Genomic DNA, 17,978 nt, shown 5'->3' with positions numbered 1-17,978 from the left:
GACGCTTTCAGAATTATGGCCTGTGTCATAGTTGAGAAATTCCCACGCAGCGATGCTGACCTCTGGCTGTACGAATCTAATATACACGAAGCACACCGCCAGTTCTCAGGAGATGCCTGGCTAGAGTACGATAAGAGTTTTAGGTTAAAAATGCAGGCCCATCCAGAGATGGAGTGTAACCAGGAGGATGTCTCCAGCTACATACATAAAATGATGGTCGCAAGGGAAGCGAGCGCATGGGAAGGCAAAGGGGAACAGTCCTTTCGGAACAGTCACAATAAAGGGAGGCATGACAAATTCAAAACAACACATAGACACAATACATGGCACAGCAATAAAAACCAGGGGGACAAGGGTTCGCAAGCCATATGCTGTAAATTTGAGTCAGACGAGTGCTCCTGGGGGCAGAGCTGCAAATTTAGACACTCCTGCTCCACCTGTGGGGGCGAACACCCGGCATCCACATGTAGGAAGCACAAGCACAAAGCAGACAGAAAAGGCAAAAAGAAAAAGCAATAGTATCAACCCCCTCACCAGTCTTAAAACTAACCCACTAAAATTCAAACTGACCAAGTCTCCAGTCAATACACAAACCCTGAGAAGACTAGCAAATGAATATTATAACAAGAAAGAGGCAAGCGCATTAGTAAAAGGTTTTGAAGTAGGCTTCATCATCCCAGTGAAGGGGCCATAGCAGGTGGGATCCCAAAAAATCCGAAGTCAGCTAGAGAACAACCACAGGTAGTCATACAAAAAATTGAGAAAGAACTAAGGCTTGGACGTATAGAGGGCCCCCTCCAACCCCCCCTCCCCTCAGACTTAATCATATCACCGTTGGGGGTGGTGCCCAAGAAGGAGCCTGGCCAATTTAGGCTAATACACCATCTATCTTTCCCTGAGGACACATCAGTTAATGACAGCATCCCAGAAGAAGCCTGTGCAGTTGGCTATGCCACCCTGGAAGATGCAATCAACATGATTAAAGCAACAGGCAAAGGCGCTCTGTTAGCGAAGGCGGACATTGAGTCGGCATTCCGATTGCTGCCTGTACACCCGGACAGTTTTCACCTGCTAGGGTTTCAACACGAAGGCCAGATTTTCGTGGACAAACCTATGCCTATGGGGTGCTCCATCGCATGCGAGTATTTCGAACAATTTAGCACATTTTTGGAGTGGGCACTGCACAGGAGGCACCCGGCAGGGGGGAAAATGCATTATCTAGACAACTTCCTGTTCATAGGGGGAGCTGAGGACGGGTCATGCTCCAGCCTACTGCAAACCTTTCAGTCACTGGCAGTAGAGATGGGGGTCCCCCTAGCAGGTGACAAGACGGTCGGGCCCACCACATCACTGGTATTCCTTGGCATAGAGCTTGACACAGTAGCCGGAACCTCCAGATTAACAGATGAGAAAGTGACAGAATTAAGGGCAGATATCGGTTCCCTGCTAAGGAAGCAGAAAGCAACCCTGGGGGAGCTACAGAGCATGGTGGGCAAGCTCAATTTCACAACCAGAGTGATCCCGGCAGGCAGAGTCTTTGCCAGACGGCTCAGCAGACTGACAGCAGGGCTGCGTTTGAAACACCATCACATGAGGCTGGACAGGGGGGGCAAAAGCGATCTCGCCATGTGGCACTCTTTTCTAGAAGACTTTAATGGTCGGCTCATCTGGAGAGATGGCTGGATATCGGCCAGAGAGATCTCGTTGTACACAGATGCCGCAGGGGGCTGTGGTTTCGGGGCCATCTTGGGTAAGGAATGGTGCGCAGGAAAATGGCCTCCCAGGTGGAACGAATTAAAGATCAACAGGAACATCACGTTTCTGGAGTTATTTCCCATAGTAGTAGCACTGACAATCTGGAAATCCCGTATGCAGAACCTAAAAATAACATTATGGTCTGACAATCTAGGCGTGGTCATGGCAATAAACAAAGGGTCCGCTTCATGCCCCAACACGCTGAGGCTTTTAAGGCGCCTGGTACACATGCAGCTCAAAGGTAACCTGGACATTAGGGCCAGACACGTACAGGGCATTAAGAACTCACGGGCGGATGCCCTTTCTCGTTTCCAGATGGACAAGTTCAGGAAGCTCGCCCCAGAAGCAAACATCAGGATGACCCCTTTTCCAGCAGGGCTGTGGGATCTGGCGGAACAGACCTGTCCCTATTAGTTAACAGCACACTCACCCCAGAGACACAGCAGAGATATGCTAAATACGCCAAGTTGTTCATGGACGTTGGGGGGCTAGAATCGTTAACCGATCCGACCGCAATCAGAGCAGCTGCAGAGCATTTCATCATGTGGGCATTCAAGCAAGGAAAATGAAGTCCTGGGCTCAGGCACACCTTGCGGCGGTGGCACACCATTCAAAACTACATACAGGCACAGATCTCACCACCTCACACTACATCAAGACAGCAATAAAGGGCTGGAAGCGCCTCGAGGGGCACAAAAAAGACACCAGACATCCTATCGACTTTAACAAATTGAGCCTCTTGATAGATTTACTTCAAACCGTGGTAGAGAACCGGTACGAACTCTTAGTGTTTAGATCAGCATTTACCTTGGCCTTCTTCGGGGCTTTTAGAGTAGGTGAGTTGGTGGCATCAGCGAGAAACGCAGGGGGCAACTCTTGCTTGCAAATAGGGGATTGCCACGTTGATCCTGGCAGGCTGCGCGTTACCCTGAGGCGATCCAAAACGGACCAGCTGGGCAGGGGTACTGACATCATCCTGAATTGTATAGCCCAAACAATGTATTGCCCGGTTTGCAGCATGAAGGAATATTTAATGGTGCGCCCCTTGGGACCAGGCCCCCAGTTCAAACACGCCAACGGGGACCACCTGAGCAGATTTCAATTTACTGCGGTCATGCGACAAACGCTCGGGAAGGGCAGGCTGCTCCCAGCAGACTTTGGTTCACACTCATTTCGCATCGGGGCAGCCACCACAGCCGCCAGTTTGGGCCTAGATGCAAGCACAATAAAAGCGGTTGGCAGATGGCGATCAAAAGCGTACAAGGGCTACATTCGCCCACACCTATTATGATGGTATCTTGTCATTACAGTATCAGGTGCACCCCCCAGACTCATTTGGATGATAGGGCACTCATTCATATCCAGGCTACAAGGCTGGATGAAGCAAGACAAGAAGTAAAGCCTAGGAGGAACCCCGGCAGATTCAATCAGATGGATGGGTTCACCGGGCATGAAATGGGCACAGCTCCAGCTGACCCTGCACAAGATATTAGAGTCCGGGCAGAAACACCCAGGTATGTTAATTATCCACCTGGGGGGTAATGACTTGACAACCCTCGGAAGGAAAGTACTCTTGAACGACATCAGGGGGACTTTATGGAACCTCACCAGGCTCTTAGACAACACCACCATCATCTGGTCAGAAATTATCCCCAGAATCACTTGGCGGGGAGCAACATCGGATAAAGCGGCAGACAGCTTCAGGAGAAAGTTAAACATAGCGGTCGCCAAGCACTGCAAAATTAACGGTCTGGAAAGTATCCGCCATGGGTTGATCCACCCCAGGCGACCAGAGCTCTATGGGCCGGACGGCGTCCATTTATCATCGGAGGGGATGAGAATCTTCTGGTCCAATTTAGCAGCAGCAATGGAGTAAAAAAAAAAAAAAAAAAAAAAAAAACGAGATGATGAAGGACTAATAAGTAACCTGGGGGAGCTGCCAGGAGATGTGAGCCTCTCTGACAGCGTGGCGTAAAGAAACAAGTTTTACCAAATAATTGTGCAAAAGACACACCCAGTAAGGGGGGGTGTCAACAAAGCCACACACCTGGGGATGCCTTACGGCAGGGTGTAAGATGGCCAAGCGTGGGGAGTAAGCGGAACACGGCACTCGCAGCCCAGACCCGCCAAGTCGGATGGCAGGGCATAGGACACGCCAGGTAGCGAGTTGGGCCTAATCCATAGAACTTGAAGCTACCCCCTAAACAACATGGTGAAACAAAAACTCTATTGGAGTGAGCCCCTCCATAAAAGAAAGGTGGGACTGCCTAAACAATCGAAGGGCAAAAGGAGGCGTGACAAATGGAGGCCAGGACTTGAGGGCCCACCAGTCAATCACTGCAATTGTGAAAAGTTTGAAATGTAGATGTGTTAAAAGAATAAGCTGAGTTTTAATGGCATGTTTACAAAGGTTGATTGACAGTGATTTTCGTCTCATCCTCAAGATATGCTATCAAGGGCAGTCACACGTTGTCCACGTTAATAAAGCGGCCAATTATTATCCACTACATAAGGCATTGTCAAATTCTGTTGTTGCATGCAATACAGTATGTTCAAGTTAGTAACTACATGAGGATGCTTACTCTGCAGTGTGCCATGGACCGGTTTAACCGGTTTGGGTACTCAAGCGCGACACAGCGCGCCCCCACCGCAAGTGCCAGCTGGGGGGGGGAGGCCATAACCAAATCAACCAATGGGGGGGGTTACCATCATTCAAACCCCCCAATCAATACATGATGCCAACCCCAGGGGTTCAAGGAGAGGTGCTTTTAAAGAGCGCGGTCCTGTGTTGGCTGGCAATCAGGACCTGGACAAAGCGCTGGCACCACGACGAGGACGAACACCACCCACCCACCCCAACGAAAAGATAACCAGTCGCTATATCGGACAGAGTCAAGGGCGTAAAGAAACAAGTTTTACCAAATAATTGTGCAAAAGACACACCCAGTAAGGGGGTGTGTCAACAAAGCCACACACCTGGGGATGCCTTACGGCAGGGTGAAAGATGGCCAAGCGTGGGGAGTAAGCGGAACACGGCACTCGCAGCCCAAACCCGCCAAGTCGGATGGCAGGGCATAGGACACGCCAGGTAGCGAGTTGGGCCTAATCCAAAGAACTTGAAGCTACCCCCTAAACAACATGGTGAAACAAAAACTCTATTGGAGTGAGCCCCTCCAAAAAAGAAAGGTGGGACTGCCTAAACATTCGAAGGGCAAAAGGAGGCGTGACAAATGGAGGATAGGACTTGAGGGCCCACCAGTCACTCACTGCAATTGTGAAAAGTTTGAAATGTAGATGTGTTAAAAGAATAAGCTGAGTTTTAATGGCATGTTTACAAAGGTTGATTGACAGTGATTTTCGTCTCATGCTCAAGATATGCTATCAAGGGCAGTCACACGTTGTCCACGTTAATAAAGCGGCCAATTATTATCCACTACATAAGGCATTGTCATATTCTGTTGTTGCATGCAATACAGTATGGTCAAGTTAGTTAACTACACGAGGATGCTTACTCTGCAGTGTGCCATGTGCGGGAGTTATGTCTCCTGCTTTCCTTGCTCCCTCTACATGCTCTGGGGCAGCAGACACGCACCTTTTTACTGGTACCTACTTGAAACAATCAATAATTGTTCCATACGATTATTACTTTTCTGTGAGGCCAGGAGTCACAAGCAATGTGATGGGGGATCGCAGCTGCAACCCAGGCGACTCCTAAATGACATCCATGGTCGTATCGAGCTAAAACAAACACACCTCGCCCAAGTCTATCTTATGTAAAAAAGCAGACAAAATGGTATGCTTTATAAAAGATTGATTTCCATGTCGTAGAATGAATTCAGCTGGTGGATGGCCTGGAAACCGCTGTGATTCATTCTTCTGAAAAGAACATTGTCTTCCTCTGTTTTGCACTTTGCAGTTCATACTAAACCCCTCTGGGTGTTCTTATTTATCATAAGATAAGTAACACTCCTGTTCACAAAAGCATTTTTTTTAATTAATTTCACTTTTGCTTGGTGATTATTTACAATACATTTCGTATGACATTACAATATCAAGCTAAATATTCTTCAACAAACTTTTCTTAGAAAAACATAAAAGTACAATTTCTTTTTAATGATATTTCAAAGCACTCGTTTGAGCAAAATGTTGAGTACGTACTTTTCATTATCTTTGCCCTTATATGTTCTGTTGTGAGGTAGGGTGTGTACTGCCATAATTAAAACATGGCATTTTACATGCTTACATTACTAGTGTTCCCTTTAGGAGATCATTTGTAATGTGTTGCTTTTAAACCTGAAGGACAGTGGCTGTGAATGTTATCTTTATTTATCAACTTTTGTTGTTATCGTTAGTATAGCCATAAACTTTCACCATTTTTGCTACCTTGTATTGTGAGGATATTCTCAAAGTAAACAGATAACAGGCCTCACTCACTAACAGCTGACTGAGGACAACACGAATAGGTCAATAGAATGCGTGAATTAAGTGTAATCATTGGGAATTACTCTGGACTTTATTCCATCAATTTAGTCCCCTGTGCCACTCTGTGTCAAGTGACAATTCAACCACAGATTGGCCACGCCTACTCTAAACAGGAACACAGACAAGCCTGGGCATGCTTCAGCCTTGTTGGGCCTCATCAGTGAGATGCAAGTCAGTCCCTGGCGCAATGAGCTACAGGATTGACTTCCTGATCCCATTATGCCAAACCAGTGTTACCAAATGGATATCTCACAGTGGAAGAGGCCACCGAAAAGAGGCATTTTGAAAGTGGATATGGTTCATGGACTCTTTTTTGGTCATAGCCAGGCGGGTCCCAGTTTCTGTAAATCTGGGGGCTATCTGAAATGGTACCGCCTGCTCAACTTGTCCCACACTCTTCTCATCTTTTAAGATAACATTCTCAGTTGGTGACTGAAAGACATTCACTGTAGATATGACTGACCGCCCGAGCCATACTGGCCTTTCAAAGGGCTACGCCAGTGCATCTTTGCTTGGTACACATGGATGTTGGATACACTGGACTTTTTCAAGTAAAGTTTCATCAGATGATTTAGCAGATTACTTTACATCTTTGGCTAGAGAGCGATGTCCTTTGTTGAAGGCTGCAGAAGTTCATCGTGGAATTATTGTTATATGGTGGAAAGGCTTCGAGGGCTAAATGCTAGCTTTCATTAAAAACACATATGCAGTATACAATAAACTCACACACTTTTTACAGTACAAATAAATGTGTCAAGCTTCAGAAATAAATTGAGTTCTTGTATCTAGGCGTTTATGAAACACCTAAAAGACCCTGGTTCTGAAGTCCTTGATCAACAAAAAATGGGCCTCTGTTTATAAAAGAAATCATTCTAGTGGTTTGGCTCTCAGGGTCTCATGCAGGCAAATTGAGTTTCAGCCCCTTCCTTGCTGGAATTTGAGGCCTCTAACAGACCTTCATCTCTCCTGGAAGCAGAAGTGCAGGAACTGGTGGGCTGCAATGCCATCAAGGGGCTAGTCAAGGCTGCTTCACTTTGTGGTAGAGGAAAGGGATGAAAGCTGCGTGGCTGTAGAAAGAGACACGTGTCATTCATTAGGGTGAGGCACAAGCAAAGAGAGCAAATGTAACCCACTGGCCTAGAAACAATAGTTGATGATAACGTTTGAACTGGCTATAATATCTGGAATAGCATCCGAAGTGCCATCCTAATCAGGAAAGATGGTTTAGCCTTGCCTTCGATGTTGTTTTTTTAACATGGTGTCTGCTTGGTCCTTCCTGCAGGTGGAAACCATAGCTTACTTGAAGATTTTTTGGAACTGGTGAATTACTCTTTGTATCCCAGACCTAGAAAAGTTGGAGAAAAATATTTGACACATTATTTACATAAATAAAGTACTTTCAAAAGGAAATGTGAACATATTTGTGTGTCCAATTAACCCCCGTTCACCGCTCAAATCCTGGTCAGCAAAGAGATGTTCATATCGTCGTCCTCTTTCTCTGTCAGTTCAATCGCTTCGCCGTTCAGTGGTTTTTCAAGGAAAATTTTGTGTTTCATGCTGAAATAGTAGCAAACAGAGAAATGAGAAATTGATAAATTCTTACAATATATTCCAAAACTAGTAGATTTTCATTATTTATTCCACTAATATGCATATAGTAGACCCCCAAATCTTCTCACGTTGTGCGTTACAACTTTCAGCTTCCTACAAATCCCCTCTCATTTCTGCCACATTCCTAGCTCAGCTCTTTGGTCAGGCAGGCTTCAGGCCTATTTGATCCTTCACTAGCGAATCAGAGCCAACAGTGTCAGTCTTCCTGGTTTTGTTACAGTAAAAAATCTGCATAATTGAAAATCTCACTGGGGCATATTATAGTCATCCATGTACCAGGCGAGATATTGAGACACATACACATATTTTTAGTCATGGGTAAGATGACAACTATATCTTTACATGTTTGTAAAGGGTACGCATAATGCGGAGAGGCATGGCACTTGTTCATAACTAAATTAGGGTCTGATGTACAAAGCTTTTTAGTGGTTGCAAACCCTTTGATTCTCTAAACCAGAGGGCTTCTGATGATAAAAACCTTTCTTAAAATGTACTAGACCCAATTAGCAATTTGGAAAAGTTTTTCTAAATCCCTAAATGGTTTTAAAAATGGTTTCTGAATCACTATTTGGACGGAGCATGTTTTTGGCGTTCCATCCGAACAGCAATTTGGATCCTAATTTGTCAGTGTTTTGCCACTTTATTTCTGGCTCCACACCACTGGGCGGGGATGCGCACTAAGGCATAGCTCACCCCAGGGCATGTACAGGCCAAATCGGACTGGTCCTGGGCGGCGGCCCAACTCTGGGCGCCACGCAAAATTTTGAAAATTGCGCTCACCACCGTGGGGTGGGCTGATTGGTGGGTGGGGGCATGGTGCTGGCTCCTACGGCGGTCGGCAGGGTCAGCCAGACAAGAGTTAAAAGGGACAGCAAGTCCTGTGTAAGGTCATCTTGTGCTCTTGACCCTAGCTGCCCCTGACGATCGTCATCGTGCACACCTCCAGAGGACTGGAGAAATTCTACCCCTAGTGCAGCCTCGCTCCATGAGTAGTTGGTTGGGTTTTCTTGAGCTATTGCGAAGTCAGGGTAAATCTGCCGCGAGTGCTGGGTACCACATCTCAGCCATAGCCTTTTTTACTAAATTAGGGGGGAGATCATTCTTGGTCTTTCCTTATCAGATAGGCACTCAAGGAATGGGAAATGTTGGAAGGGACTATTCCGGACCAGTGGCGCTCCATTGACGTGGTCAAGCTGGAAAAGATCTTGGGGGCCCTAGCTGGGATCTGTGACTCTGATTTCGAGGTCACCCTATTCTCAGCAGCTTTTGAGTTTGCCTTTTATGGGGCTTTTCAAGTCTCGGAACGTGTGGCCAGGTCTAAGCAGGACATTCTCCCTGGAAAGGGGGGGGGACTTGGTAATTACTATACCATGGTCCAAGACAGACCAGTTGGGGAGGGGCGAACAGTTAGTAGTAGGGAGGGCCAGTGACGTCCGTTGCTGCCCAGTACGTGCAGTTCACAGGTACTTGGAGATGCGTCCCCAGGTTTACTCCACCTTCCTATTGATTCACACATCTGGTGTCCCCCTCACTAGGTATCAGTTTTCCAAAGTATTGCGCAAAGCCTTGCTGGCAGCTGACATCCGTGGCACATTTAGTTCCCATTCATTTAGGATAGGAGCGGCAACATCAGCTGTGGGGGCAGGGCTCAATGCCAACACGGTCAAGGGGATTGGGAGGTGGAAGTCAGATTGCTATAAGCGCTATGTACGCCTTCATATGATCTAGGAATAATTGTTTGCTCATGCAAATGATGACATGTGTTACGGATTCTTCTTTTTGTTCCTAGCACCACTCAGTCTTCCATTGCACACATGGCTCCAGCCAGTGTTTGGGTTATTGGACATTCCTTTGTGTGTTGGCGCAGCCGTTCTCCGGTTTCATTGCAAGAGGGGATCTGCGCCTTGATGGTCTTTGCCAGCTCGTCGAGGAGGTTCTGCAATGGCGGCTACTGCCGCCAGCGCTCATCTTCCTTCACGTGGGAGGCAATGATCTGCCAACAATGGGGAGGAGAGCAGTTTTTGAGGACTTAATGGTGGAGATCTCCTGGTTAGCAAAACGGTGTCCAGGGGCTATCATAGCATGGTCAGCATTCCTAGGTGGATCTGGAGGTCAGGGTGCTCCAAGAAGGCCCTTACCGAATCAGTCAGGCTGCTGAACAGTCGTGTGAAACCGGTTCTCAACACGTCAGTGCTAAGGACTGTTACACACGGGTGCCTTGGAGGAGAAGCAATGTTTCACAAAGATGGAGTACACCTGTCGGATGGTGGACATCTTCTGTTTGTGGAGAACCTGGTAGCATTTGCACTGCAGTGTCTCTCTCAGCACTGAACATCTTAGTCTTTGAGGGGAGGCCTGGTTGGTCGGAAAACCATCCAGGCCTGTGGGAGGGAAGGAGTCGTGTTTGGGCACAAAGCAGGTGGAAAACCTTGGCATGAAGAATACTAGTGCAAACGACAGTTTTCATGCTAGCCCACGCCCCCTCTATCTTGAGGGGGCAGATGAGTCTCAACTCGTGACGTGTAACTTGTTTGGGGAGAACACGGCCCCCAGTCTACAGCTTACGTTTTCCAAAACAGAAACTTTTTTTTTTTGAGCAGCCTGAGTCCTTTAAGGAATTGAGGCTACTCAGAAAAAATAAGGTTTTCATTTTGGAAAGCAATCTTCCGTATGTTTTTGCAGATCACAGTCCCTTTGATTGTAGACAATCATAGTGGGTTGTAAATTGCAACCTCCCTAATAAATAATAGTTAGGCAGGTAGTTCTGCAACCATGTGCGATTCAATATTTTGTGAACTGACCAATTAGTGCATATGTAGGGTCACAAAATCAGATTGCGTTCATAAAAACTCAGTGAGCAATTTGCAACCACTTTTTGCTAAAGTAATCTTCTTACATCATGATGTAGTCAGCTATGCCAAAGTGATCTGAGAAAAGACTGAGGGGTCTGGTTTGCCATCACTGTTCCCTTTGTCTTCGCTGGCACACATCTCTACAGAATTCTCCTGGGGAGTAGCAAGGGATATATTTTTTATTTCAATGTAAATCTTTTCCATTGTATTCATAAATAGCTGTGGTGTGTATTCCATTGTATTTACAAATAGCTGTGCATTAGATTTGCTGAAGCTCTGGGATGGAATAGGAAATTGATTAAACCATAATGGTGATGTGTTTTGGAAAAAAACTATGAAGGAGCAGAACAGTTCATTCTACATTCCCAGTGAAAATCTGCTTCTATACTTTTTTACTCCGTGTTACACCTAAGTGTGAGCAGCTAATGCTGACCATGTTGGGAAACACCAGAGAGGCCAGATATTGAATGGGAATGACAATAAAACCCTTTCTCACCTGCCTGGACCTAGTTTGATGTGCCCTGAGGAGCAACATGAGAAGCCTGCAAGTATGTGAAGGACTTGATGCCCAGATCAGTCATTAGGTGCATCAAATTGGAAAGTGGACCCCGCATATTTTATCCACTGAGGAGTGCAGCAGATGAGAGAAGGTCTTTTATAAATGTTTTTCGGATGCAATAAAACCTATTACTACAAGCAAAGTTGTCTTTTTGGAACCTATTTTCAGAACCTCCGGCCCCTTTTATGGGCTCAGGTCTGTTCTAGACCAGCTCTAGATCTTGCAAATCTATATCTTAAATTCTTTGGTGTGGCTTGGCACCATTCGATTCACAGAGAGAGCTATACAAGAAACCCGTTTTGCTTCTTCTAATAAAACAAGTGACAATGAGAGGGAAGTACCTGAGAATTATATTATGTGATGGCATAATAGGGAATTTTGTTCTATCGAGTATTATGGACACTACTTTGTCAATTAAATTACCCAGTCCTAACACCACTTAGCTTGATTGATCCTAAACCTTTCTCTCTGTCAGTGGGAGAATAGGAACACATCCCTCTTCCTACCCTTCAAAATCTCTTACTGGAGAATCAACAGACTGGCTCTCCGCTTACCTGTTCTCCACAGCTTCAATGGTGTCTGGCAGTTGTTGGTTGCGCGTTTCAGCTAAGAAGCAGACCCCACAGCCAGCCAATACTGCAGCCAAGCCATAGATCAAGGGAGGCACGAATGAAGCATACTCGCTGGCCATCAGCACTATGGGTGCAACCATAGCCCCTATGCGAGCGTTCATGGAGACAAAGCCCATGCCGGTCTGCCTGAGAGGGAAAGTGAGACAAAAACTGAAGATAGACAAAGAAGACTGAAGATAGCAGGCAAACTCATGCTGCACAGGTGGGGGCAAGCTCACTCTTTAAATTGATTGAATCATTAAATACTTTCAATATGTTTTTAAAACTCAGAGGATTATTTACTAAGGATTTGCGCATTGAGTAAAACAACGAAAACATTGCATCAATTAAGTGCACTATACAAGCCTGCAGGTGCTGTCCAAATCTGCAAGCATCTGCAAAACCCATTGTAAATAACCCTCTCAGTGTCAGAACACCTTTGCATCTTAAAAAGAGGCATGTCTTTGAGTGTTTTTTTGCAAATACACTTGAATAGACCTACCCTTTGAGCATCATTCCCACTTTTTCATATAGCCCCACAGTATTAGAACATTGGAATGTAGAGAGCTCTATAGAAGACAACGGAGCGGTAGAAGGCTGTATACATTGGTATAGGCCACTTGCTTTCAACACTGCAATGTCCTAATACGCAACCTCCGCCTCTCTCGTTCCCCCTGCCACTCCAAAATATATGAGCATGGGAAATCAAAAAGCAGAGTCTGTGAAGCAGGGTACACAGGATCCTCTTCCTTCATCCCTCCTTCTGAAGCTCACAGCTTCTTGGGTACTCTGGCTTGGCTGAAAAGCAGTGTCGCTGAGCCCAGGAAGTACTGGGGCTGACTTCAGCCTCCTTTAACAGCTATTGCTGTGAAACTTCAACAGCTAACAGCTGTGGCTCTGTGCACAACTGTCATCGGTTGAACTTTTGAGGAAATAGATGTGAAACAAAGGCTTCAGAGCTGCAGGGAGGGGGATTGAACTCCCTCAGGCTCGAAGAGGTCTTTGTTTTTCTTAATTAGAACATTCTGCACTCATGAGACTGAATGTTTTAATAGCTTTGCAGCCTGCTGTAGCGGGCTACACCAATCATTAAAGACCCCACTCCCTGATTAAAGGTCCTCACCTTCGGCTCAGGCCTTTAAGAACAGTATAGCCCTCTATGAGGGGCTAGAAGGCTATAGAGTTAAAGAATAGGAACCAGATATGTTCCCATTTAGATAGCTGTCCTTCAGCTAGATCTGGTCTTCTGGGAAGTCCCTGTCAGTCCTCCTGACTGTGGCCTGATGCTGTCTACTGACACCAGTGCAGGCGTGTCTCACAGTGAACCACATTGTACATGTTGGGCTGAAATGTACTAAGAACCCAATATTTACAGATAGGGCATTAGATATTCAAGGAGGAGAGGGATTATGTAGGGGCAGTTGATTGTTCTAGTGTTCATGCATACCTGATCTCAGTAGGATACAGCTCTCCAGAGTAAAGATAAGCACATGTGAAGGCAGAGGCCAAACAACCTTTCCCCAAGGCTGACAGCACAGTACGCACGGTTTTCATTCCTGTGCAAAGTACACAATACAAAAAATTAGTGCAAGAGAAGAGAGAGTGGTCCTAATTCAAAAAACATTTTTTGTGAACTGTGCCGATCTTGTAAAAGGTACATTTTGTGAGTGTAAACAATGGAATCCATGTGCACAAACTAGCTTGTAACATGCATCTTTCCACAGTGAAAATATGGCTTTCAAGTGCTTGCCAAGAGGCATGGCAGAGGTAAATTCTAGCGGATCTCTCAGTCACAAAGAGATATGCCGAAATCAGTACTTGCAACAGTTCACCTTCCCCACTAGTCTTGGACCGGTATAGTGCTAGTCAATGGAAGCTGTAATGCAGGAAGGGAACAGTATTGAACATTGTCTTTCTTTCAACTGCTTATGAAATACACGAGCAATGGATTACAGATGTAAACGCTGACATTTAAATTAGAGATCAGAATCTAATTCTCTGTAATGAAATTTTTATAAAAAATAGACAATATCTATGATCTGCAAGATCGGAGAGCATTTATATTTTAAATAGCGTGTTAAAACCATCTGTATAGGAGACAGTGTATTCTGCTTTTGTTTTTTTACTGGACCAACCAGCCAAATCAAACGTACAAAAAGTGCATTGACTGAAAGAAAAAATCTTTGGTACATTTTTTACAAGAACAAAAAACCATGGAATGGCACTCTGCTTCTGGGCAGATGTACAAAGTACTGTCCGGAAACTACTGGTCACAATTTGAGACCAGGGTGGTATTTTGTGAACCGACCTATTCACTAATAGGTCAGTTCACAAAATACTGAATTGTAGTTGGCCGCAATCCGGCCTACCTAATGAATATTAATGAGGTATGGCACACCTTGACAAGGCATGGTGGTCTGCTGGGGTTAGAAGACTACCATGTCTGTGACTGCCTTTCAACGAAGCAAACCTTTTTTTTTTTTAGAAATGCTGATCATTTTTCTTAAAGGAAATGGGACTGTGTTTAAAATTAAACATTTCTTATTTCCTTTTTTCTTTGTTTAAGTGGAAAACAGGGATCCTGTGGATAACAACCTTTTTGTAAATTTGCAGATAGGAAAGAGGACCCCTTTCCTTTTGCGAACAGGTAACCACCCCAGCTTAGTGGTCTGCTGGACTTGACCCTCCCTGTAGGGTTACTCCTAAACATTTTGCCTTCACTGTTCTTGTGCTCGGAACCTGTTTTGGTTGGCTTTTAGCACTCTGTGCACTTTACCACTGCTAACCACTGCTAAAGGGCTTGTGCTCTCTCCTTCAACCATGGTAAAATAATCTTACACCCAATTGACACAATTAACTTACTTGCAAGTCCCTGGTAAATTGGTACTATATGTAGCCGTGGCTTATACATTAACTGCGACTAGTGGGTCTGCACTACTCATTGCGCCAGGACTTAAGTAGCCCTTTAAAACATGTCTCAGGCCTGCCACTGGAGACTATGCATTGTTTGAACCACCAATTTGATTTGGCAAAGTAAAGCTTTTGTAATTTGGAAAACTTCCTTTTTAATATATATATGCCGCCCTATGTTAGGCCCTAAACAGCTCAATAAGGCAGGGTGCCACGTATTTAAAAAATCGTAATCCTTTTTATTTTTTTTATTTCCATTCTCACACAGTTGGGGATTCCTCTGACCCACATGTCTGAGCAGACCCCCAAATATTAAGTTTTTAATGGCGAAATCATTGCACCCATGGGTAATAGATGAATTTGATTTCTTTTCCAGGTTCTTTAATAAAGGAGCCCAGATGACTTGTAATTTCGAGCATTCCCACACTAGAAGTTTCCAGTTTCCAACAGCATTTAGGCACTTAGTGCATTTGTCCGCTATATTTTGTAATCTCTTGGATGAGTAATACAATCAGTATTGGAAGAAATATTGCATTTTGGGTCAATTCGACTCATCAGAAGACAATGACTAGCAGTACTTATCTCCTTCCAATCTGTGGGTGAAAGATAGATCATTAGGTCTTCCGAACACTCAGGACAGATTTTAGGGTTGTCCAGACTGACTGCAAACTCTTGCCAGGAGGCCAATAAATACGGCATCATAAGATTCAGACTTTCTTTACTTTTAGTCACCAACATAGCTACCAATATATAAATATTTAAAGAATTCCCCCATGCCCAACACCATATTTCTGTTAATTCCCAGTGACAGAGATTACTCTACTTATAGCAAGTATTTGGACAGTCTCCCAAAAATCTTTTCTGGTACCAGTCTTTGTGAATGCAGGTAACGTCCTCTGGTTGCACTGAATTTTACCACGCAAAAATACAGTCTCTTTATTTATGGGTTCTAATCATTTTTAGCCATTGTGAATTAGACTTGCAAAGTGCACTCAACTTTTTAAACGTGATCTCTTAAAAATTGTGGGCAGTTGTATTTGGAAGCATATCCCATGACGTCCAGCTTGCCAACCATGTGGGTAAGAATATTAGGAAATTAATCTTTCGAGTCAGACCCTGTTCAGGGGGCCGTGAGTGGGCAATGTGCAAGCAGGGGTGACAGGGCCCAAACTGTAGGGCTTGGGGTAATACACCACTGATTCTTGGTGTCTGACCCCCTGTGGCTTTATAAACTGGACCACATACAAGCTCTTCAGCATTCGATTCTCAGTGGTCCTAACTATAACTAGACAATGGCCACCCCTTCTTTGTAATATATAGCGGCTTCATAGTTACAGTGCACTTTATATACTAAATATACTTTTTGTTATCAATAATAGGTTTGACACAGTAAAATCTACATGCTACAAGGAAATTAACAGCAGAGGTCGAGATGAAAGCCCTGAGGTCTTACTGTGCATATAATTTAATGTAGCATCATTTTGTTGTATCCCCAAGATGAAATAAGGAGAAAATAGAGACCATAAAAACACAAAGAGGTGCTGTGTATTACCCAACGTAAAGTAAACATGCACAAAGAGAAATAAATAGAATTAGAAAAGCCAATATATCATACTTATTTTGAGTCCTGCCTAAAACATTAAAAAACCTATTCTGGTGTGAAAAGACAAAACAAAAACAATTGTTTCCTGAGTACAGTGTTTCTATGAGATAAATAATTTAATATGTGATGATTCTCTGCACTTCAGTGATGTAAAATACTCCCCCGTGCATTGCAATGCAAGCATTTTATTGGAGGCAGAATCATACACTAACAAGCCAATAGCCTTGGGTGCGACAATATTACTTCCTTTCGGTGGAGCCAATACCCACGCTTCATATATTTTTTAAGAATTGGTAAAGAATGGTTACCAGACAGCTGGGGTGCCAAGCCAGACCTAAAAACGGTCTTGGTAATCCCTTAAAAGAAACCGATATTTATTTGCGTTGCATTTCAATGGAATTAGGGTTCTGTGCTCCCGGCCCTAGCATAGTAACAAAATGACCTTTTATTTTTATGGCACGTTTTGTAAGATATGCGTACCTTGACACACTCTTTGAAGGACTCTTACTTATGAACGTTTTTCTGCCCTGGTTGCACTTGTTTAATCTACAACCACCTTGGGTATTGGCCATCCCTTTCATGTGCGTTACTGTGCACTAGGACCGCCCTGGTGGCAAACAATATCATTTTGACTCCAAAAACACCTTGGATGGAAGACTTGACAGACGGTCTACTGTGTGTATTGTATGTGCTATATGTTTTCTGTGTGTTGTGTTTATTTTGTGTAATGCATTGTTTGTGTTGTGGATGGTATGTGGTGGGTTGTGTTGTGTGTGCTGTCAGTTGTGTGTATGTGTTTTATTGTGCACTGTATGTGTATTTTGTGCATTGTATTACTTGTGTACATTATAGGGCAGATTTATGTAAAGTGGCGCTGCAACGAGTGCAGCACCCCTTTCCCTGCACCCCTTAGCACCCCTACCGCCACCATATGTGCACCGTATTTAATATTTATGATGGCATAATTTTGGCGCTACTCCTGCATCGTACATAAGGCCCCATTCTAAAGAATGGAAGGCCCCTTTTAACTCCTCTTGAGCAGACGTTATAAGTGCCATAAAAAATTGCATTTTTCCAGCTTCCCTAACGGGGGAACACCCCCTTTGCATACATTATGCCTGGCACAGGCATAATGTAGCGCAAACGGCTACAGGGTGGCACAATGCATGCATTGCACCACCCTGTAAATAAACGCAGAGATTTTGGCCTTGTTGGGCCACATTAACGTAAAAAATAATGATGTTAATGTGGCGCTTTTGTGTATTGTGCATAGGTTGTGTGTGGTTATGTTTTATGTGTTTATTGTGTTATACATGTGTGTTGTGTGTTCTGGGTGTATTGTTTTATGTCTGATGTTATGTTAGGTAATGCTTTGCTTCATCCTCTTTTGTTCTGTTAATGCATTTCTATAGCACACTTGTACTACTTGTATGGTTCTGCAGTACTTTCATAGTATGGACACGCTTTCTAGGTGTACGTATTTGTCAGAATAAATGTGGTCTGGTGTCATAGTGAAGCTCCATCTGTCCAATTTTTACTTTAGGAAAGATAATGATCCTTTTACATCATCCAAGTGTGACAAGACTGAACTGAGG

The 17,978-nt window shown here is 44.4% G+C and overlaps 1 protein-coding gene across 2 annotated transcripts in view; it reads right to left on the bottom strand.

The window, feature by feature from the left end:
* Nucleotides 1–5,759: 5,759 nt before the first annotated feature.
* The window catches only part of LOC138260011 (solute carrier family 22 member 20-like), a 114,154-nt gene continuing 101,935 nt past the window's right edge, over nucleotides 5,760–17,978 (bottom strand). The window contains exons 9-12 of one of the 2 annotated variants that reach the window (XM_069208072.1): nucleotides 13,318–13,426; nucleotides 11,814–12,017; nucleotides 7,676–7,794; nucleotides 5,760–7,582 (exon numbers count right to left, since the gene is read on the bottom strand). In XM_069208072.1, coding sequence (XP_069064173.1) covers nucleotides 7,689–7,794; nucleotides 11,814–12,017; nucleotides 13,318–13,426 — 419 coding nt within the window. In that variant the 3' untranslated portion in view covers nucleotides 5,760–7,582; nucleotides 7,676–7,688. The remainder of the gene's footprint in view (nucleotides 7,583–7,675; nucleotides 7,795–11,813; nucleotides 12,018–13,317; nucleotides 13,427–17,978) is intronic. The other variant, XM_069208071.1, reaches the window with a different exon arrangement.

Source organism: Pleurodeles waltl, chromosome 9 (assembly GCF_031143425.1).
Source record: "Pleurodeles waltl isolate 20211129_DDA chromosome 9, aPleWal1.hap1.20221129, whole genome shotgun sequence".
In the NCBI taxonomy this organism is placed as follows: Eukaryota; Metazoa; Chordata; class Amphibia; order Caudata; family Salamandridae; genus Pleurodeles; species Pleurodeles waltl.
This window is presented reverse-complemented; position numbering and strand designations above follow the sequence as displayed.